The sequence below is a fragment of the Syngnathus floridae genome, chromosome 16 (assembly GCF_059516105.1).
Source record: "Syngnathus floridae isolate MCC-2025c chromosome 16, RoL_Sflo_1.0, whole genome shotgun sequence".
NCBI classification, from domain to species: Eukaryota; Metazoa; Chordata; class Actinopteri; order Syngnathiformes; family Syngnathidae; genus Syngnathus; species Syngnathus floridae.
The window spans coordinates 8,771,611-8,795,958 of record NC_142428.1 but is presented as its reverse complement, the minus strand read 5'-3'; the positions used below and the strand labels follow the sequence as shown (position 1 = coordinate 8,795,958).

At 42.7% G+C, this 24,348-nt stretch overlaps 1 protein-coding gene across 2 annotated transcripts in view; it reads right to left on the bottom strand.

Moving 5' to 3' along the window:
• Positions 1-485: 485 nt before the first annotated feature.
• ralgapa2 (Ral GTPase activating protein catalytic subunit alpha 2) overlaps positions 486-24,348 on the bottom strand; it is a 66,891-nt gene continuing 43,028 nt past the window's right edge. Inside the window, exons 39-41 of one of the 2 annotated variants that reach the window (XM_088400292.1) lie at positions 7,346-7,467; positions 5,924-5,983; positions 486-2,571 (exon numbers count right to left, since the gene is read on the bottom strand). In XM_088400292.1, coding sequence (XP_088256418.1) covers positions 2,417-2,571; positions 5,924-5,983; positions 7,346-7,467 — 337 coding nt within the window. In that variant the 3' untranslated portion in view covers positions 486-2,416. The remainder of the gene's footprint in view (positions 2,572-5,923; positions 5,984-7,345; positions 7,468-24,348) is intronic. The other variant, XM_088400291.1, reaches the window with a different exon arrangement.

Below are 24,348 nucleotides of genomic sequence, written 5' to 3'. Positions count from 1 at the left end.
CCAACTGAATGATAATGGCCGTTGGTATTTTACATTTTGTAAATGTGACTGTTAGTGGCTCACAGGTGTAACATAAAATTCTAGTGACAGAGGATGGCTCAGAGGAGCCGCGACATGCAGCCTTAAAATGTCCTATCAAGGAAAATGAGGTAACATTAGGCTTCATTCGCACACTCAAGTTTTAGAGCTCAAATTACGGTCAAGTGCTTCTGGCGTCTTTATCTGGAAAAAGACGAGGCAGGGCACCCGAAGGTGCTTGGAGCTCTTGCACCTGCACCTCCCAGTGAGGCTCCATTATGCAGGCCTCCTATAAACGAGGTTGAGCAGCAGGGGAGACAGATGGGAGGAGGGTCAGGTTACCCCCACTGCTACGAGCGAGGCCTGGCTCAGAAAGCTCAGAGTAACAGCAACGCACCACACACAACCGCTAATGGATCATATTGGAGGTTACGCAATGTCCGGAAGAAAGGAGAAACACCGCGATGTACAATTTCAAATTGCATTTAATGAAATGTTTCAATTTTCACATCTCTAATAAAAGATAGCAGATTTAAAAACTGTTTGATATGTTGACAAGAGATGAAATCTTCAAGCTTTTTTTTCCCTTTAAATTCCACTCTTGTTCTTATACAAAGAATATATTACAGGTATTTATTTATATTAAAGAAGGTGATCTAGCCCTCAACTTTGACACCAAGTACATAAGAAATGCTAAAACCAGGGGGGAAAAACATCACGTTATTTTCTTCACTTTTTATCTTGGTCCACCTGCAATGACACAGACATCATCACTATGCTACAATCTTTAGATATTTATTTCAAGTGGTTCTTAAAGGGGAGAGTAAAAATAACCTTGACGCTAGGGATTCATACATTCATTTTCTTCCAGACATAAAAAGCCCAAATATCTCACCAGCTTTAAGTAGCTGCATGTTTGCATCCATTAGCAAACAAACATAGCTGGAAATATGTGAGGAGAAGGAGTGGAAAAGTAAGGCATATATAAACGCACCAGATGGGGACAAGCTTGCAGCCTGGGTGGAGTCCTCAGAGGACACCTGGCTGCCATGGCAACCCAAGTAACTTGGAGAGGTGAGAGCGCCAGCCAGGCTGTTGCTTAGAGGCCTCTGAGAGTTCACCTCAGGCATGCCACGTCAAACCCAAGCTCGTGGATCATGGGAACGAGGAGGGGCTACTTGATTCCATTCGCCGGCAAAGACAAGAGAGAGACGCACACGCGGCACATATAATTAAGAGGACCCGCCATTCCAAATCCATCTGCTGTTGTTTTTGTTGTGGGTCGCAGGGGAGAGAGAAAACACTCTGGTAAAGATGACGAGTTGAAGATCGTCCATGTTTTGTCTCAAACAATCTTGGGACGGCATCAGAGCGGACAGACAATCCATGTCTCACACATACACACACACACAAACACACACTCGTCAGTGCACTGAGTTGAGCTTTGCCTACACAAAACGACAACAGGAGAAATAATTCCTCAAATAACATTCTATTTACATCTAAGAAATATAGAGGAAAAAATAAAATTTAAAGCGATATACTTTCAAGAACATTCAATGCTAGTTGACAAAAAAAAGTGCAAAGAAAAAAAAAATCAATGGCTTGAATGTTGGAATGTCGATGTCACAGGACAGGGAAACAAATCGAGGAGGAAAGAGACAGCAGGAACTTATTCAATTACCGGACACGAGTCCATGTTAACAACATCACAATGCAATTACAAACGCAGTCTTTTCTCATTCCAGCAGAGTTGCATAAATCAAATCATGACACGATCTATCTGAATCCATTTAAAAAGGAAACATTAGAGTGATTTAAAAAGAGAAAAAAAAAATCCCACAATTTTCAGTTCCACTCAAGTTAGAAAGATGTCACCGATTGTCCACTCTGGCTTTAAAAAGAGCAAGTGCAGCTGCTACTTGTGTTGCAGCAAGGGCGGCTTTCAAACAGACCGTTCAAAGCTTGTGTTGGGGTCTCAGTACACACAAGTAGCACCCTCCAACACAAATGCAAAAAAAAAAAAAAAAGATGGAGAGGGGGGTAAGACAGATAAAGGTTTTCAAAAGAAAATCAATATTTGGTAACTCAGAGTTACCATGAATGAGCTCAAGTAAAAGAAGTCTCCCGTTTCCTAGAATGATTGGTTTCTTCAAATGCATTAGAGGACACAAGAGAGGGGCGGAAAAAAAGACACAAAGTGGCTGAAACAGCTTAGGGCTAATGTTCTACTTAAAGAGGAAATGTCACAACAAAGTGAGTGATTGCCACTCAAATTAAAAATCGCATTGGCCTCCAGTTACATATTCACGTGCCATGAGCTCACGAAACGTCAACAAAAACATGATAGTTTCTTACAGTCAAAAAAAAAAAAAAAATATCGAGGCTGTATTTCAGCTCAGCAGGACGATTTGCTTATTGCGCTAGCTGATCGGCGGAGTCTTCCGGAGACTCGGCTCCTGGCGGCCTGGGGCATGGTGGGGGAAACCTGGTCAACAGGGTCTGTCGGTGTAGCGGCGGAGACTTCAGTGTTTGTGCTACTGGAGAGGGAACCTGCAAGTGACAAGTTGGCAAGACAGACAGCGTTAAAAAAACAAAACAAAAAAGTTGATGATGGGAGACGCAGACTTAAATGATGTGATTCTCCAGCATATCTGGGGGGGCTTTTTCATGCATGCGAACGTACCCTCAGATGAAAATACCCCCACTCGAGCCACCGTTCACAACTAAAAAATTTGTTCCCTGGCTTCAGTCATTAGGATGAAGACATGAGGAGGCACAGTGGAGCCGCTAAAGTCAATCTGTTTTGGGATGCTGGTCGACACCCACTTGGTTTGAAATTTAACTTATTTTATCATCGGGAATAATGGACATTAAAATAATTTAATTTGTTAGTTTGTATTAGTTTCTATTTCTTTGAAATTGCTTCATTTTCGTATTAGCATGTTTTTTTAATTTTTTTTTACATAAACTATAGAGGTGGAGTGTAAGATAAAAAAAGGCCACTCAGTATTGTTAATAACAAAAGAGACTACAAACCCCAAATGACATTTTGACTTTTCTTCTTCACAACCACGAATATCAAACTAATTACATTTAAAATAAACCCCAAAAGCTCATACATGAAATAATGACAAAGATGAAAACAGAATGTTTTTGTCAGTTTATAAATGCAAAATGTAGTTTTAGTTAATTATTATTTTTTAAAGCACTCTCATTTTCATTTCATTGACATTTTGTTTTTCAATTTTATTGTTATTTTCTTAATTTTAATTAAAAACTGTAAAATGATCTTGGTTGTGATGTGAAAAAGGTTTTTGTTAAACTGATGTTGCAGTGTCGTTATTGATCTAAGTGAACTACACATTGCAGAAAACCCAAACACATAATTAAATGACTGGGATTAGTTTTGATGCTGGTTGAACTAAAGTATCACACGACGTCATGACAACGTGACTTTGGATGAAGAACTTTCAAGTTGTTCAACGTGATGGGCTTTAGAGGTTCCACTGTAAACCGATTTTAAAGGTTCATGCTGTTTCACATGCTGAGGAAAACATAGCTTGTGAAAGAAGGAACTGCTTTTCTAGGTCGTCAAGATGCTCGAGTGATAAAAAAGGAAGAAAAGGTTACAGCTAGAAATATTAAAAAAAATAAATCTATCTATCTATCTATCTATCTATCTATCTATCTATCTATCTATCTATCTATCTATCTATCTATCTATCTATCTATCTATCTATCTATCTATCTATCTATCTATCTATCTATCTATCTATCTATCTATCTATCTATCTATAAATATATATACAAATATATATATATATATATATTTTTTTTTTCTTCAATGCTTGTGGAAAAAATTAAAAAAGCAGACATCAAGGTCTTGTTGTGGTTTGTGTGCCATTTTTGTCCCCAAAAGCTGCACATCAAGAATTATGGGAAAGGCAGGGAGGTGGGCAAAACATGTTAGCGAGGACAATCAAATGTCAGCGCCAACCTGACTTCCTTGCTCAACCTGCAGCCCCCTGCCCGTCTTTGCCCCATGACGCGAGTTTAAACAACTCCTCGGCTTTGTTGGGAAAGCATCTGGTTGCCTATTTTCTTTCCCTGTCCTTTTATTTGCTGCCATTTTTTTTTTTTTTTTTTTTTGCACAGCATCTCGAGTTGCAGCGGCTAAAAGGAACGGCAGATGGCTGGAGTAACAGACACTCAGCAGCACAGTGGACACCAGCAGCATCCAGGGGCCGGGGCTTTGGATAAAACAGTGGGTGTGTGAGGGGAGGTGTGTAGACTAGTGGTGGTGGGGGGGGTGTCCAAACATTCTCAAATCTGCATATGAATATGAAAATAACGGGACGGGTTCGGTTAAATGCGGGGGCCGACCTCACAGGCAGTTCATATCCTGCATTCCTGTATTCTTCGACACTAATTCCTACAGTAAACATTCATTACGTGCTAAAATCAAATCTACCACAAAGGCAAACGATAGACAGGAAGAAGTCTCATTAGTTTGTGATTGCAGTGGAGTTCACCCACTCAAGCTTGCCTATCCATTAAGTGGCCCATTAAAACCTACTGCTCCAACCACCAGCAGCATCTCTCACAACATGCTGCGGTTGCTTGTGCGGCCTTATTAAGTAAGAATGAATTTCCACGTCAAAAAAGTTCCTGTTGTTGTCATTTAGAGTCAACATTTCCACAGCCAGTTTGTTTCAGGTGGAAATGCAAATAAAAAGGGCTTGCTGGTGTCCCAAAGGTCCCCTCCCTGGCAGTTCAAACAAGGCTTCACATGACAAAGACGTCTTCCAGTGTGGCAGGTGTTGGTCTCAGAGTCTGCCTCAGGCAAACAGGCACACTCCAACAGGAGGAAATTCAGGGGGAGGGGAGGTGGGTTTAAAAGAAAAGAAAAGAGAAGAGTGTTTGCAGAGAAAAGAGATAAAGGACGCTCGGCATGCAGAAGCAAGGGCCAGAAGTGTAGCCGTATTGTTCATGCTGCTACTTAGTCAGGTGCTAATTGTCGCCACCGCTCTCAATTACCAGCCCGGCCTCGACAGGAGGACACCCAGCGAACAAACAGCTTGGTTTTCGCCGTCCCCTTCCCTTTGTCAGTATGATCAGTAAATAAAGATTGGTTAGTCGTGGATGGGGGGAGAAAAAAGAAGGGGGTGGGCGGGGCTTGAGTTACAACAGCCAGGATGCATGAACGAGCCAAGGGTAGGGTGTCGCTCTGACCCGGGTGCTTACCTTTCTGTCATATACAGTATTTGGACCTTTAAGATTAATTTAATCTAAAAAAGGAAAAAAAGTAGAGCGTCACGTGAGACAGCAGTGGACAAACACACAACACAGAGCCGCTGAAAAGATGGTTGGCATCCAATTAGTCGTCGCTGGAAGGTTTGAGTCTCACTCGAGATTAACCGAGTACCTTTGAATCCACCGGTGATATTTTTAAAAGAGGCATGTCCAAAGTATAAACAGTGGCAAGTTCACATGGTAAAAACACACTTAGGAGCCATGAAACAATATCTCAAGATGGTCGTTGACTTGTGACGGCATCTCAGGCCACGGCTTTGCACTCACTTGAATAAAAACAACAAAAACACAATTACAAAGTGCAAAATGGATGGAATGTTGATGGACAAACTCATGCAAGAAGACCAAGATGTCACAAGGGCGAAGACGGAGCCTCCACGATAAAACACAAAAGGGGCATTAGCACATAGCATGCAGCGTATGCATGTTCAGTGGAGTCCTGCTCAGGGTAAAAGCTAAATCATGCGGCACCCCCGGGTATCTATTATTGGGTGTGAGGCATTGGGGTGACCTAAATGGAGACACAGATGTCGGTGGGCTGTGGTTGGGCGTCATGCCGAGTGTGGAGGAGGCAAAGCAAGAGTCTTACAGTCCAGTTTGGCCCAAGGGTATTCCATGTCCCAAACCATTCCCGGCCAACGCCTGCACGCTGTCATGAGGCATGGATGACATGTTAGTGGCAGCAATGGGAAGCAGAACAGCACGGAGGGAACAGCTGACAGACAGACAGACACACCGCCGCAAACACACAGGCACACTTGCAACAGGACAAAGACAACAAAATTGGAATATTTGACAGGCCGAAAAAAAAATGAGCAAAGTGCAGTAATCCCGTGTTTATCGAGGATAATTGGTTCCAAAAGCCACCCGCGATAGGTGAAATCCGCAAAGTACGGTTACCAACAAGAAGTACTGGGCAGGCTGACAAGTTAGCGGAAAGATGCTAATTCGCGATCGTACTAGCACGCGGAAACGGACTTCTAAAGGAATGTAAACGAACATTTGGAGCAATACTACATTGTCCTAAAGGTTAGACACGTTTCCTCAATTTAGAAGTTTTATTTTGACTTTTAAAAATTTTTTTAATTTGGAAAAAAACATCCGTGATGTAGTGAAGCGCGATAAACGAAACGCTTAGTAGTGAGGGATCACTGTAATATTACTTACTTTTAGATTTCAGTTCTGAAGGCCAAACAACCTGACTTATATTTTATTGCAGAAAAGCGACTCTTTAGGTGGCAAAATAGTGTTTTGCGACCGTAATTTTGACATTTTTGAATTTTGATTTACGTATAATATAATTAGCCCAAGTGCGTACTTCAATATTTTTCAAATATCTGTTCAAATCCATTGCTTCTGTCTCTCAATCAGAATTATAACAGTTAATAAAAAGGTGACTCACATATTAAAAAAAACAAACAAACAAAAAAACGGTGTCTATGGTGTGCTATTGTAAAGTACGTTCCGCCCCAGAATGCGCATCAAGACCCAGCGGAGGAGAGAAGTGCAATCCTGCATTGATTTCTGTGCAGCTGTGTATCGATCCGTGCTGGTACAAGTAGGAAGAACAAGATAAGGCACGCTTTGTATTCTATTCATCATGAAGTGATAAGAGTCCTGTGCTGACATCCGTGAGCTGCTGTTTGCCGGATGGATCCCTTAAGTGTTGGTGAATGATCTCATGGCGACACACACACACGCACGCACCATCACCGAGAGCCATTTAACAGGGCTGCTTATATTCATGGGAAAGACATTGCACAAAGTGGCTTGAGGAGCATGTCTTTGAAGCCAGCGGCTGTTGTTTGATATTCAATAGTAAAGGTGGAAGAAGAGCAAAGATGGGGACCGTGAGTGCAAGCAGGTGCATCCCTCCTGCCGCGAAACGATTTGGGCGAGAGGTAAAATATAAAGACGAGACGAAAGGAAGATGAATGGCACTAATGGGAAAACCAGTTGGACAAAACAAGGAGACTGAATGAAAAGAAGTGCATTATGGGAGATTTCTCACCTGTCCCGCTTGTTGGGTAGCCGGGGGAGGGAGAGAACACCTGCGAGGCAAAGTCTTCAAATGTCATGACCTCTCTGTGATTCTGGACAATGGCTTCCAGGTAGAGCGCCCTCTCCTCATAGCTGGTTAACCATCGTTAAGGAATATATAAAAGATACAGTACAAAGCAAGAGCAGTAGTAAAATCTAATTGAAATCTATTCCCAAATTCAAATAAAAAAAACATCTCATCTAACATTGCATTTTTTTGTGAAAATAATATGCACTTGTTTGACATTCATTCCTAATTACAGAAAGCAGAGGTTGTCAAAGTTATTACACAGAGTGCCACCTCACTCAACCTCTATCCAAACCTGAACATACCACCTAATTTTTTTTTTTCTAAATATACAATCTTGGAATTTCCTAGGGCAGGGGTGTCAACCTCATTTTTTTCGCGGGCCGCATTGTAGTCATAGCTTCTTTCGGAGGGCCATTATGACTGTCAACCCAAATAAATGTATGAGCACCTCATATTATATACAGTAAAAGCTACGAAACAAACTGACAAATAACTCGTTTTCAAATCAGACGAGTAAAAACTGGTCAAATATTTAAAAATGAAGATATTATTAGAAGTGAAGACAATTTGCAATTCTAGTAATGACACGAATTTGATTTGATTTGAATTTTCTTCGCGGGCCACATAAAATGATATGGTGGGCCGTATCTGGCCCCCGGGCCTTGTGTTTGACACCTGTGTCCTAGGGTGAGGACAGGTTTAAATAAATGAAATAAATTTCAAATATGTGGGAAGCTAAGTTAAGTTTTGTACACACATCGTGTTCTTCAGTTTCTTTATCAGGTGCTCGAAAAGGCACTTTGAACATGTAAGCATATTCAAAATGTTAACATATGCTTTCAAAGGCTACTTTCCAACAATACATTTTATCTATTTTTTTTTCTTAACTTCTATAGAATTTCCAAGTGGGTCACAACTTGGTGACAAAAGAGAAACCCAAGCCCCAGTGTGACAACAGATGAGAACCAAAGCACGAAACAATTTTCCTTCCCCCTCACTAATAGAACTCGGGCAGCAGGCAGCATGTCTACTACTACCCTCTCTGATATGCCGCTCGCCACTTCTGTGTCATCAGGGAGAAAATTGAAGCCATTTGAAATTCAGAGTGACAAGCAGCGACTGGAGCCTGGGCAAGTCAGTAAGCAGGACGGATGGCCGGATTTCAAATGACGGGAACAGTCCAAATAAATAAATGGGGCCGTGAAATAGCTGCGGGTGAGGGTGGAAAACAGTCCGACAGCCATTATCATGTCATTATTAAAGATGAAGTGTGCCAAATCTGTTGTGGAATGGAAGCTGGGACTGGGCAAAATATGCTAAAGGAAACTGCTGGAGTAAAAATGTCTGTTTGATGGCATGATGACAGCAAGCAGTATTCAACAGTGACTGATTATTGTCATCACAGTCTGTTTACCACTATGTATCCTCCATTGACAGTATATTAAGGACCAAACATAGAAACTGTTCAACCCCCCCATCCCACCAGGAGAGCACAGCATGGGGTGTTGCTGGGCTCCAGCAAAAGCCAAAGATGAACCAGGTTGAGCTGAGATAGGTTGGACAGGATAGAGAAGCTCCAGTCTGGGTTGGTTAGATAGGACGAGACAGTGACTGGGCAGGAGGCCTGCGGTGGGCACATGCCGCCACAGCGGGGGCCAAGGCAGCCATGACCAATGGCTTTGAGGAAACCATGGCAAAGTGGGCTTGACGGGCAGCTGAGCCGGGACACTCCAACGGCTGAGATGGCCAAGCTGCTCACAAGGACGGACAAGGGGGGCAGAGAGACAAAGGCCAGTGTGAAAGAGGAAGTTGGGATCAACATGGTGTCAGTATGGTGGCATATTCCATCTAGGATGAAAATGCTGATGAGAAAATATTTATACCTCAAAAAGTATAATGATGTCCACAATGGTGTACCAGTACTTGAGTGCGATTTTATGGTTTGAATTTCAATGGGTTTTTTTTTCTTTCTGACCCTTGATTGGCTGGCAACCAGTCCAGAGTCTAAAGTCAGCAGGCATAGACTCCAGATCACCCACGACCCCAATGAGGACAAGCGAAAATGGAAAATGAATAATTTTGCATAGAATCAATATCTGCTTCGGAGCCGTGAACAACACAATGACTCAGCATTAAAAAAAAAAAAAAACACTCGCTCCCTCCTGCAGTTAGAACTTGATGCACTGCATTTTTTTTCTGTCACAAGTTGGACAAAGACTGGACATCCCAGGCACCGCTGCCATGGCAACCTGGGTCACAACTCTGCATGGTGGGTCATTTAGAGGGTTTCACAGATGACAAAAAGAGAGAAATTACGCTTGTAAAAGTGTGCACAATGTGTCCATTTCCGTGATAAGTGGAAGACAAACACATGTCAAGGAAGGAGTAAATGAAAAAAAATGAGAGAAGTTGAGAGTGAAGCCAACAAATGACAGGGAAGAAAGATGAGGAGAAAGAAGGAGAACCTCCGTACATAGTGGGTCAACAGAGCCATATGGCCGTCCATTATCAGAGATGCAGATGACTGCAGGCCTGTTATTGAGATTCCTAAAGCAAATATTGACTCCAGCTGGAGCAGGCACTCTTCTGACTCTGACACATGCCTCTTTTCCAATGCCCTCCATCTGAGTTAGACAAATGGTTGGTTGAGAAAATTTGACAATTAAATTAGGACAATCAAAAAAAACAGCAGAAGATGGCATGGGAGAGAAGCATAGTGGGGAGAGTTAGACTAAAACAAAAGTGTTTTCCAAAAGAGTCATCCTCAGTTCACTTAAGTAAATGGACAATGCTATCAGTGGGTAAAAAAAATTGCAGCATAGAAATCAGAGCTGATGCACAGTGAGGGGTAATCTTGCCTTCTTTTGCTCCGTCTATTTCTCCCTCATTCTGTCGCATGCTGCTGCCTCTTTCCGTTTATCTCTAATTACTAAGCCGGGGTACAGCTCGTTCCCCTGCTTATGAGCAGCCGCTGCTGCCTCCATGCAGTAAGTAGGGCCAATCAATCATGGGACACATCCATATAGAGATTATATTCATGTCAAGGACACAAATTCCATAGTTAGTAATCATTTCTTTCAATGGGGGTAGGGGGAGGGAATAAACCCCCACAATTGCTGTGTAAAAAAAAAAATAATGCACCATTTTGAAAAAACATTGAGCTGTAATTTTGTAAGCAAGCAATGAAGGGGCTGGGGTAGCTTTGTGAACCTAGCAATACGATACAATATGTACCTCGATACGATCCTATTGATATGATTACATAATGTAATACGGTACAATAATATACAATATGGCCTTACTACTACTTAGTTTATGTTGAACACATCCATAAAGTAGAAGTGTGTATATATCTGCAATTTATCGGAGGAAAGAAATCATTAACTTTCTGCATTTAGGTGATTCCTTCGCATGTGAGTTGCTGGGTCTACTGCGCCCCCTAGCATCAGGGAGGAGGTATCGCTACTCAGAACTGGAATCTCGATAGGGTAACGTTTTTATTAATATTGATGTATATCTAGGTATCAATATTTTGAGCACATCCTTTCTTGCAATATTTGAATACATTTACATTCATTTTGGTTAAAAAATAATAGAAATGCCTCAAAACAAAAATAAATTAATATGAACACAGAAACGGATTGGACAATGTTGAAATAAATAGTGTCAAATACCGTATTCATCAGTCAAATATGAATAAATTACAAAAGTGTATGATCCAGGGTCAATCATACAGCAAGAATAGAGATGGTTGGTTAACCAGATATTATTTCTTTAATATTCAACCACTTGGGGGTAATGGTCTTGGGTGGGCAAGCATAACCTTTCTACCTTCGTAGTAAGACCGAAAGCGATAAGGGAAGGGATTTATGGCTGAAATGAATGATTAAATGTAAAGGTCACTTATGCACTAACACACATTACGAAGCTTAGTTGTACAAAGACTTTTGGGGCCTGAGAGATAGACAGATCGGTAGGCCCATACGGGTCAACATGCGTGCACATACATATGCATTTGAGTATGTGCATGTGCATGCGTGCTGCCCAGATGGTAGGAAGGCAGTTCTTAGGGGAAAGCAGGGGTCAAGCATTTTTGTGGATCAAAGCCAAGGTCAGGGCAAATGCAGTGGCCCATGTTCAAGGTGAATGAAGGCCTCAGATGGCTCTTCATTAGCAGGCTGCTCTGTTTCTACTGGACCCCATCGGCCAAACAGCACCAAGCTTCATCACTGGCTCCCTCTTTCTCCCCTCCTGTCCACAGGGACCTGTCCTGAAAACGACTGTCCACTGGGATCCATTTTGTGCCTTGTCCAACCCACCCAATGCGGCGGCCTTTTCTACACATGCTCACACACAGCCGTTGGCGCATAAGTAGCCACACACACTCCTAATTCCCCCGCCCAACAGCCAATGCTGACCTCTGATCTGTTGACTCCCAAGAGAGCATCTTGACCGTCCACCCTGAGTCTTTGTATTCCTAAGTCACCCTGCTGACAGAAGGCTTCTCGCCATCGCTGGACAGTCTTTAAACAGACATAACTGGTTCATGTCACTCCCTTCTAAAAGTATTGGGACAGTGGGTCCAACTCTACCTGACAATGTAATAAAAACTGGTTGTGCCACCCTTGGCAGCAATAACCGATATCAAGCATAACTGGTGATGAGTCTTTTACATTGCAGTGGAGGAATTTTGACACTACTTTGCAGAACTGTTTCAACCAAACTTAACTTATTGCACACAAAACGGACTTTTCAAAACATATTCTCTGATTTCAGCCTCTCAAATGAAAACACATCTGTGATTATTTTCCATTGTGTGGGAATCGCACTTCACTCGACCGCATTTTTTTTTTTTTTATTCAGCAAATGTCTATCGCTCTTCTGTTTTTATGACTCATTTGGAGACTGTTCATGATGCATTTAAGGACAGCTTGGAATACTACGACATGTTCAAAAGGAATGTTTTTAATGGCTGTCAATGTGTGTGTGTGTGTGTGCAGTATGCACCCTCAGCGCCGCCTCTGACAGACATGAGCCTTTGTGTTCTTTTCTTTTTTTTTAACAGCATTTGTTTTTGCAACGGTTTCTAGAGAGGAAAATAATGTACTCCTATACAGTGTTTACATTTAAATATAAAACATTGATTATATGAAAATGTTTGATTATTCATTAGTGGAATGAGTGGAACTCCTCCAATCTTCTATATTTACAACAAAGAAAAACATATTTAAATTTTTATTGGAATACCTGATTATTTGATAACATTTTCAATAGGATATCCAAAGACCAAAATATTTGACAGTTGTAGCCCTTGTACTGTATTTTTTTGTTCCATTGTTTCTTTGATCAACGTGTGTTTGTAATGTCACATTAGACAAACAGATGGACAATAGAAAAGTGATGTTTTGGGTTATAATAATAATGATATAAATTTCCTTCCCAAGTCATCATCAATTAGAGATGACACGACTATCCTTCCCTCCGGAATACACAACACTGAACACCCAAAAGACTGTCTACAATAAATGGTGGCAAATCACTCCTACACTGCTCGGTCCCGCACACCACAACGAAGGTTAATCCTGTTTGTCAAAGCGCTTGCAGTAAAAGGAGCTCTTGTGGTGAAGAGACACAGTTTAGAAATGAGGTGGAGTGTGCCTCTCGGTCCTTGACCCCCCCCCCTCTCTCAGCCCCACATCTGCCCATTAACCTGGGCCAATCAGCTTGACCTTGAAGAGAAGAGGAACTCACGAGTAGCTCGCAGTACCATTGACTTTAGCAGTCAAATAATTGGCCTCCCAAGAGGAAGTGGTTGGGGTGCTCGGGAGTGATGGGCTGCCAGATGAAAAGCAAGGCAAACCCACAAACATGGTATTTATCTCGTTGTTGAAAAGCATGGTGCACCCTACCACATTTTAGCATTCATGTTTTTTTTTTTTTTTTACTTAATGATTAAATCAGTACTAAGGAAGGTATGAAAAAAATTCGGGTAAAATTAATAAAGAAAGGGCAGAAAAATTACACTTATAAATAAGATACACTAGAAAATAGTTTGGTGGAGCGCGATAAGTAAAAATGATATATAAGAAAAGAAAACACGGAGGACCAGGTAAGAAAAGGGGCAAAGCTGAGCAGGTGTTGATTGGAGGGAGGCCAGGTGGTGAGTGCCGGTGGTACCTGTTGTCACAGCGAGGACTGAAGGTGTGAAGCTCATCTCAGTAAAGGCCCTCTGAGGTGTCATGTGATTACGGGCAGAACGGGGAGGAACACAGAGAAATTTAGACGCAGAAACAATGGGAGAGAGAAAAAAAAAAGGATGCAGCTATAGTAATGGCAGCATTGGGAGGAAACAACAGATTGAGATGGATAACTGACAGCCTGGATGGTAGAAATGCCCAAAGGAAGGTAGGTTTATTTTTGAATAGCCCACCTCAAACCTTGGTGTCTGATTAAACAGCTTTTGCTCCAGCCGAATCTCCGCTTCCTCGTGTTCCAAACCCATCATGATTAGCAAAGGTGTTTATGCCCCGTTGTCTGGATGTACATTTTTAGACAAATGGGCTTTCTGGGAGTTTTGACCAAGTTGCTTAATTAAGAGAAGGTCCAGGAAACTGGACCCAAAGGAGTCGTGTCAAATCGCGAACCTGAGTTAATTACACCTCTTGAGGGGTGAGCTTCACCGAGCAAGAGCTTCTAAGCTCCAACCTTCACACCTCTGTACCGTCCATCTGGCATTCAGACAGCGAGATGGGGAGTTATGGCTGTGACATCACTCCTAACCTGTGACATCATCACTGCCCATCAGTTATTTCACAAAGCCTTGCCACAGCTGCAGACAAACACGGATGTCTGCAAACTGGCACGGACGGGTTATTTATGAGCCGGCTTGAGGAAGCGGTCACGGCTTTTCTCAAACACACCAAGTCTCTGACAATCCACCATTCCACTGGGAACACTAAATATCGATTTCTGCTCCACAACAAATCATAAGAGTGACAACAAAGCTATGTGTTGACCCTCGATGGCTGACTGTTGGAGTTGACAAAAAGAATTACACCGCTGATAAAAAGGTAAGAACAAGCATCAACATTTGTTGAACACAGTTTGATTGAGCACAACATGACAGCCATCAAAGCTTACTGAGCGTGTTTATTTCCATGAACTGCGTCTGTAATCCATCTCCTTTTCAAAGGACCCGTCTCCATTGATGAGTATTAACACAACAGCCTTAGATGTACAATACAATGGATGACCATGATTAATCAAAGACAGAGCCATTATAGTCCAACAGCCACACAGGCCTCCAACGTGCTTTAACAGAAAGTCATAATAAGATGAGCGACAAAAGACAGGGATGAAGATGAACAGATACAGTTCTGCGACTGGCTGGGTGAGAGTTCTCTATGAAGGTGTCCTTTGTCACTGATGATGACCAGAGGGACTCAAAAGACTGGATACATTATTAGGTCAGAACAAAGATTGCCATCAGAGGTGAATATACAACATTTTCTTTTGAATCGGTCCAAGGCTCCACAGCATCTATCTGATCTCAATTTGGACTTTTAATAAAATGCCAAAGACCAAACAGTGGAGAGCAAGCTGGTCCTTGACCTTGACTTGAAATATTCTTGATTACTTAGAAGTATTTCCCCTGCGTTTTCCTCTAAAGTCATAGCGTGCTGGAAAGACTAAAAGTTTTAGACTCATTTAACCTCTGTGCTTTATAGTTTAGAAAGTGAAATGGGCAATTAAAGGGTGCTGTAAGGTGCTCTTCGGAAAGGCACAAAAGATTTCAAATCATTGTCGTCTATTTTTGGTAGATATTTGGCTGCTTGCTGCAATGTGTGGTACATGTAGTATGCAGGCTCCCTCTAGAGGTACACGAAATAACTTTAGAAAAATATACATGATATTAAATATATTTAAAATATTAAATACAATCAGACATTCTAATGTTGAAAATGTCAACAGGGTGACAACAAAGTGAAGGGAGATACGAATTAAGTGGGAACTTTTAGAGTTTGCAAACGCTTCAGGGTTGCCAGTGGGTGGATTATGGCTTTAGGCTGCTTTAGAGCGCCTCGTTGTTAGCCATGAGTGCGTGCCCAAGTCTCACATTACAGCCATAATTTTTTTTCCAATAGTTTGAAAGGATTTTTATTTGTAGTTTTTTTACAGGATTGAAAATTATTAGTGAGAATTTTTTATTTTGATTTCCTGAGGGTGAAGATATTTGTCAACTGTGGGCATATGAAGCTCTTTGAGGTACTTATAAATATCTAAATAAATTAGATTTAATGTTAGTAATCCTTTCTTCGTAAATTTGACTGACTTTACATGACTGTAGACAACCGACATCACTCATCCCAATTAGGATCTGCTCCAAACTGCAGTGCAACAAAAAAAGTTTCTTAATTAGAGATTTCACAATCCCTTGATAATTCATTTGACACCTTTGACAAAACACTTCAATTCCACAGGCAGTGTAAAAATCGAAGGCCTTGCCAAATAGCTGATTTAACCCGGCATTGCCAGTGTTCAGATAAACATTGATCAAATATTCTGACAAAAAAGAACTGTGGCTTCTGAAATTTTAATGACGCTTGCGGCATGTGCAAGTGAGTAACTATCGTGCATTAACAGCAGACATATCAATCTGCCTTCCAGTCAATACATACTGCACATTTTGTTCCTTTATTGCCGCTTACTATGAAAGGTTCATCGGGCCAATTAGGCTCTTCAACAAAATGCCAAACATTTAGTGGGAATGCTAATGATGAGTGCTAGGTTACATATGATCACAGCTCTGAATGCACATTGAATAAATATTTTTTGGGGCAGTGCTTTAATTTCCACTTAGACTTGCTTTTTGGAAATATTTCAATAAAATCTATTATTTAGAAAAATAAATAAGTAAACTGCACTAATTTAAAACCAAACTTGTGGCAGTCCAATAATAATAAAAAAAAAGTTAATATTTTGAAGATTTCTTTATGCCCATGACTATCATCATGACACAATTAGATGATTTTAATTCTCCAATTTTTGAATGACTGTCTGGCGACCAATCCGGGGCGTACTTTGCCTCTTGCCCCAAGGCAGTGTACAATAAAAAAAATATAAAGTTAATAATACTTTGATGATTTCCTTATGTCCATGACTATCAGCATAACACAATTAGATGATTTTAATTCTCCAATTTTTGAATGACTGTCTGGCGACCAATCCAGGGCGTACTCTGCCTCTTGCCCCAAGGCAGTGTACAATAAAAAAATATAAAGTTAATAATACTTTGATGATTTCCTTATGACCATAACTAGCATCATAACACAATTAGATGATTTTAATTCTCCAATTTTTGAATGATTGTTTGGCGACCAATCCAGGGCGTACTCTGCCTCTTGCCCCAAGTCAGTCAGGATTAACACCAGTTTGCAAGATGAAAAAACAGCTAACAAAACAGCTCCAACTGCTCGTTTGTCAGTTGTAGCTCCATGTAGACCACTATGAGGTGGTTTCGTTTTTTTTCCAAAACATCACGAAACTTGTTTCACGTCCCAGCATTTTACACAGCGGGAGACCGCGTTCATTAATGAGTCCTCCATTTTCTCATCCATTTGTTTTTCACTGTACAACTCCACCACAAAAATCTCTAGCTGGAAGCGCCGCAATGTTGTCACCGCATGCTGGTCAGAATCGAACATTTTTCAATTCGGGTGCACCTGCCGCACCCGACCCATGCGCCGCGAGCCTCCATGTGACGGTGGCTGCGTAACGTCAGCACACACACAATGAACGATTGGGAAGACCACGCATGGCGCTGTGCTAAGTGCAGTGTCAAAAGGCCTTAGGAGAAATCTCCACACAAAACCTTGGGCAAGACAAGAAAATAGAGTTCTGTGTTGGCAACAGCTTTTCCTAATCCTAGCCCCTAGGCTATATTGCGCAGTCAAGCAGGCTATTACATGGCAACAATTAGGGGGGGGGGTTGGAGCCCAACACCTGGTCGTCTCCTATTCTGGCCCTTCAATGGCAGCTGACTGTACAGTCTCACAGCCAGGTGGCCCTCCTTCAATGACATTAGCTAGTCACTCCAGGGTTAATCAGGAGCCTGCTATCATCCAGTGGGCACACATACAGCTCTATTCAAAATAGGGCTTTTATTAGGATGAGGGATGATGTAGACCATGTTGTTGTAAAAAAACAACAACAACAACAACAACAACAAAACCCCCCGGCTCAGCTGATTAGAGCCCGGGGGACTCAAAATGATCTCGGGGGGGTCTCTTGAAATTGTGGAATAAGTTGGGTGCACCGCCTTGATTGGCTTAAGCGAAGATTGCAGCACGTCAACTGTGCATCCTGCGGATTACAATGGACCTTTTCATGGGTTGACAAAAACAGATGGAGAAGCGGGAAGTGCTATACATCCACACAGACGGGTGATGATGCAGGGGGAGGGAGAGTGGGTCTTGTCAAAGTCGGCACATACAAAAACAAGTGGGTGTAGCTTGAGCGTCCATGCTATATCAACCCGCACAAAGGCCAATTCCAAAGATCCTCGTTTGGAGATCTGAGGGTAAATAACACTCATTTGAATAAGAAAAAGCGATAGATTTGTACCCAAATCAGCCAGTCTCGTCAATAGTAATTAGAGGCTATCCATAACTAATGAAGAGGTGTACACGGTATTAGCCAAAAGCAATGATTGTGTATCAAAACATACAATGATGAATAAATACGTACGATATGAAGCAGAAAGTGGTGGCTGAACAATGAATAAATGCAGCTGGGATTAAATGTCTTGCATGCTCGCATCAATTTCAAGATATCATAACCTCACTGAGTGTTGTTTTGTTTGCTTCTCCAAGCCACAAAATGCTCTCATTGGGAGGCATCAAGCCTGCTGCGGTGATGAGATAGCAAGTTTCGGTCAATACGTCTCAGCGCTGCTCCTTCCTGCTCCTTCAGCTCCCACTTGAAAATGAAATAGCCTATGTGAGTATTAACACATCAAAGGCCCATTTCTGAATGAAGAGGTTGAAAATGCACAGCAATGCATCCTTAAATGTTTTGTTTTGGTTATTTCTTTGTCTGCCATATTTTGTCAGCCAATGCAGAAAATTCCATTTTGTGAAGAGATGCAAATGCTGCAAGGCACGAGGACACCCTGGATAAGAGAACAATTGCCCGAGGCCAGCCAGGGAGCAGACACCGCCTTTGAAGCTTTTAAATAGGCATTAATGTGCAACTTATAAATAATCATCTAATTCCTCCTTTAAAAAACAACCAATTAAGTCTGATATTAAAAGCACCGCAGCCTCGGTTGAACTGAATATCAATCTCATCACCTGACAAAATGGACAAAGGAGCCCAATAATGTCACAAGGTGACCTACTCTGGAGTTCCAAAATCCCAAGGCCACATCAGACACCAAAAGATTCCAGCGCAGAATGATGAGTGACATTTCAGTGACATTTCCCAGCAGCATTAGACGTGGCGCTGTCTTAAGACAGCGTCAGAAATATCTATGGACATGCTTGAATGTGACACCAACGTTGGGGGGGATGCGGGCTTTTTCAGGGTTCGGCCTCAGCTCGGTGGCTGGTGATGAGGAGGCCGGACCCTGCGAGATTGAATGGTAATCACTGGAGCACAGATAATGGATGATTGAAAGCTCTTTCTACGCCGCTGTTGGATTTCAATATCAGAGAGGCCCTAGAATTGGGATTCTTATCATGGGCGGTGCGTCAAACAAAGGGGAGCCGAGTGTGAAATATGGGGTCCAACTCAGGCACACGACCACGGCGATTAGCACAAGGATAAAAAAGGCAGCCCAAACAAAAGGGGCAGCTTTAGCTGGACAAAAGGCTGTCCGCTGCCTTGTAACAAGAGACACCGAAGGGAAAAGGGACATAAAAGGGCGCGAGCGTGTACTTTGGTGGTAAAATAGGGACGAGACAAGAGTTTGTGGAGATGGCTGGAAGTGTGGATGAATAGCGTCAGAGCCAAACGTTTCAAAAGTCTTCCAGACTCCCTGCTTCTGAAGAGGAATAAAGGACCAGCAGGAATGAAATGCAATATAGCCCAAACTCAAAGCCATTCATACCCATCCAAATAAACACACACACACGCATACAAATGCTGACGCGCACACACACACACAAGCCTACACGTACACAAACCCCTACACTGGCACAAGGGCTCGTCTCTTCTGAATCCATCACACACAAAAACGACAAGATGATTCGCTTTTATCCTTGAATTCCGAGTGCTACTGCTTGCCAGCAAAGCTCATTAACCCTCCCCTTCAAGAACCTGAGACAAAAGAGAGGAAAACAAAACGTAACTAATCAATGAGAATGCACCCACTAAGGATTGTGTGTGTGTGTGTGTGTGACTGGCAGTGTGAGTGGAGGGGTGGGGGGAATAACCTGAGAGGGTTAACAGCTTTTGCTTTAGTGTAGCGGTGGCTGCTACGGGGCGGAGAAAGAAAGTTCATTAATTAAACAGGGCTAGGGGGAACAGATGGAATGGCTAGCTGGATGCTAATCACTTCAAGCGGACAGACATGTTCTAGCATCCATGCGCCGAGTACCATAACATTACGGGTACAGTATGGGGTCAGTCTATACATGCCAATGATATATTAATCTCTGTAATTTGTTGAGTTCATTTTAAGATGAGGATATATGGTTTACTTTAAGAACAAAATTTCTAAATGTAAAAATGCGCTGAACATATAGCATACAGGATATAATAATTTGTCACCCAATAAGTTAACACCTTAAAAAGTCGTTATGACGATGTCAAAAAAATACGTCATGACAATGATGTCATTATCCCAACATAAAGCGTCCAACGCAAGCTGAAGCAACTCCAATGTGCAGGAATGAGTAGGCTACACTTTGAAGTAATTCTTCTTTAAATTAAATTTAAAAAAATAAATAAAAATGTTGGTAATGGCCGGTCAAAGATATTTTGGGAGAACTTGCTTGTATATACAAGCTGGACAACCAAGTCATGTGAAACATGACGGCATGTCTCCTTGGAAAAAAAAAAAGTTAAATGTAATCTGACTGTTGCCCTGCGCTTCATCTTATAATGGCACAGAGAAATGGATTCCACATAAAACTGGCAACATGCTCATTGTCACTTTACAGCGGACAAACAGACAGATGTCAGACATGAATGGATAACAGACGGCCACAGGAAGGGGGGGGGGGGGGGGGTACAAGGAGGAGGTTCAAGTTTAAAAATACACAGAGCATCATTATTTGAGAGTGCTACAGTATTAATTGCAGAAAAAAAATAATGGCAACTGTAAATGCATTGCAAGTGCAAGGTGTTTTCCATATACATCAAACAAGCAAAGCCACAATGTTTACAACAGTTTGACACCAGCCGTGTATGTGCGGTAACACAAACAAGACTCTGTGTCCCTGCTGTTGGTCTGGCTCCATGCCTGCGTTACCTGTCTTTAAAAGGGGGGTGGGGGGCCCATGGACCTCAAGATGAGCTGGGCTTGGCCCCCGGGGCTTTCAGGGTGTAGGACCTATGCGATGGATGCGTGTGTGTAGGGGGGGCGGTGTTTAGGAAAAAAAAATGAGTAATGCTATGAGTCATTCTGCATTAGCAGCAGGGGAGAGAGACAGACAGAGGAGGGAGTGGATCCAGGGGGCGTGGGGAGAGAATACTTTTGCATGTTGTATGACGCTAGACGCCATATGCCATCCGAGCTGGGCTGCCTCCTGAGTCAGAGCTCTTGGTTTGACAGACACCCCCGCCCTCCACCTCCCGTCCCCTCCCCATCTCTTTACATTACCAAAGCTTGCCCAATTTTGACTCGCTAAAACCTTCTTCCTTCTCGGCCTACCTAGGCTGCAGCAATGGTCTAAGCAATTGGCTGTGCATGGATGCGTTGTGTATTTGTGCAAGTGTTTTGGGAGGAGGGCGGGTTGGTCGGGTGGTACTCAGTGATCTGAACACATCGGACATTGTCATGAGTCCCGGCAGGAACAGCTGGTCAGCTGGAGAGAGGGGCGAGAGGGGGGAAGGGATAAGGAGGGTGGTGTGGTGGTGGGGGTGAAAAACTGAGAGGCAGTGCGCTACACTGATAATGGGATTAGGTTAAAACATTCAGTGGGGGAAAAGACCCCCCTCCCACCCGCACCCACACAAACACACACTTCTCAGTAGCTCCCCAAATGCAGCATAAACTTTCAACCACTCTATCAATTCTAAGATAAGAACATACAGTATGTGCTCTGAATTTCATCATTCGAATGAGACCGTTTTATTATTAGACTGTTTTCCGTCACTATTGAAGACATTTCAGGTTGTCTGCCCCCGCTTTTGAATAAACAGGAAGTTCACTTGTTATACACACATCAATTGAGAACATTGAGTAGGCCTGGCATATAATGGACTCACACTTGGCATCTGACTGCGTACTCCTCAGCGATATAAATTGCCTTGTATTATCCATGAGACTGCATACAGTTATGGCACAACAGCTGGCAAATTAGACCGATCAACGGTGCTTAATAATTCATGTGAGACAACACTAACATGACAGATCCTATTCATGACACCCTATCAGGCATACAACCCACTTTCATCTGTGCTAGGTGAGGAATCTTGGCAGTAAACAAAAGAAAAAAGCTTGTTGTAGTCACGCATGCATCAGAGAAGGACAGAATGGGACAAAGAGTTTTCTCGGGAGGAGTGTGAGAATATGTCACCGTCAATGACGTTGATTGTAATAATTGTAATGACGTTGGGGGTCGGGGGGGCTGCACAGCAAGGTCATATTGTCACGACACATCTACTGATATAATTTACATCTTTTTGGGGCATTATGTGCTCATGTGGGGCCTGTGAAGGATCATGGCAGACTTCAGCCGCTCTCTGGTTTCCACTGAAAAGACCCAACCTGGCCCTAATCTTACAACCACACACACAAACTCACAACAAGAGAGACACACCAAAAAGCCAGCCTCGCATGACTGGCGAAGGGCAGAAACAGATTATGGCTATTGATCGCTGCCTGGAGATGGTTCTGTGCCTGTGTGCGTTTGTGTGTGTCACATCAGAGAATGAGGGGGGGACAGTGTGCAAAAACTATTGATTGTGTCCAATAGCGAGGCTACGTCTCTGAATCAAGGTCGGTCGGCTCTGTACTGTCTCACCTATTAGAAACTTGGCGTCACCCCAACACACACATACATTTTTACCCTTAATAATATCACACTGAGTGATGGAGAGTGCTTGTCAAAGAGAGAAATGAATCTGAGCTGCTGCATGAAGACATGATTCTCCAGTGACAGTATGTGGCAGTTAAGGTGATGCAATCAAACGTGCCATCTCGTTCAAGATAATACTTTAAAAAAAAAATTCATGCCCCTCCTTGAAAGTCACTTACACTCGATTGCTGATGTGGTCTAATAAAAGCAAACATCTTGCGGTCATAAGCATTCAAAAAGCAAGGGACGAACGGGACGAGACGGACATCACACACCAACGAACCCAAAAGCCAGACCAGCTGCATTTTCCATCAGCCATCTAAATAATAGATGATACATTACGAGTTGTCTGCGAGAGACTTGTTATATGATGTCTGCGATTGCATCCTGACAGACATCAATGATGGAAATTAAAACAGACATTGAACACTGGACAAAAAAACTAGTTGAGATTCCACATATCTCAAAGAAAATAGATGACAGAAGATGTGATGAGGAGAAATTGAGTGCAGTGTGTAAGGGGAGGGAGGCAGGGGGAATGAGTATTTGAAAACCCTCACATGGCCTATCTGTGTCTGTATTTTCGGAAAAATGTTGCCGGTGGTCATTTTCTATATCAAATCCTATTAGACTGAGAGATCCTGGGAGTGTTGCAGCAGACTGTTGGAGTCCTCTCCAGCCTTGATACTGTGTGGAAGAGGGGGGCCACAGCGTCATACTGGCCTTTTATCAAGACACACGGGGGTCATATAGCTTCTCTTTGAAGAAATATTCAACTAATTACCTTGGAGAGTGGCCTCACAGCCAGAGAGCAGACTGTGGAGTGTTAAAGCATTGTGTCGGGGTAAACTAAGGATGAGGATTTCGCCGGAAAAGGCTTGGACTATTGTTCGAACGGGAAAAGATAAAAGAGAAGCATTTCCAAAGAAGATAGAAAAATGCACACTAGGGCAGGAAAGAGCCAAAAGCCGGTAAACTGAAACTGCAAACGAAAGGCTTATGAAAAGAAAAAAAAAAAGCGCACCTGACACGAAAGGTTTTGACATCATCAGACCAAAGCAGTCATTCATTACGTCCCTTTCTCCTCAGACAAACAGCAGAAGGACAAGCAGATACTGGCAGTGTGCTTGGCGTGCCTGGCACGTTCATTCGGCACGTCTCTTGGACAGCGCCATGCCTGGCACCACAACTCCAGAGGCTTATCGTCGCTCATAGATCACGACGTCGTGCTATCTGCTTCTCTGCTAAGGAATGCCAGGTAAGACTTTTGCGGGCCCGGAAAGGCCTCTGTCCTGTCCCGGCACTCCCCCCGAGGCTTACGAAGGAGAGCAGATTGCAGTTGGCTCCTCCTCCTGGCGCTGCTGAGAGACACACAGGGCTAATTCTCTTGGCGTCGGGTAACAGACATCTGTCACTCAAGACGCCCCCGGGGATACAAAGACACGGCCTGATAGAAACATGGTGGGGACCAACCGATGTGCAACAGCAGATACATACTTACACATTCGACTGCAAAGCCACACATGATCTACGATGAAAAATTCACTCCAGAATATCAAAATATTACATTCTACCCCTTTTACCCCAAACGACATGGCGGGAGGTTTCTATAGCAACCGCCAGAGGGGCTGCGGTGAGCCAGTGCTGTACATGCTGTCGGAGAAGAAGCAGGGTGTTATGAGAGATCAGGTTTCCCCC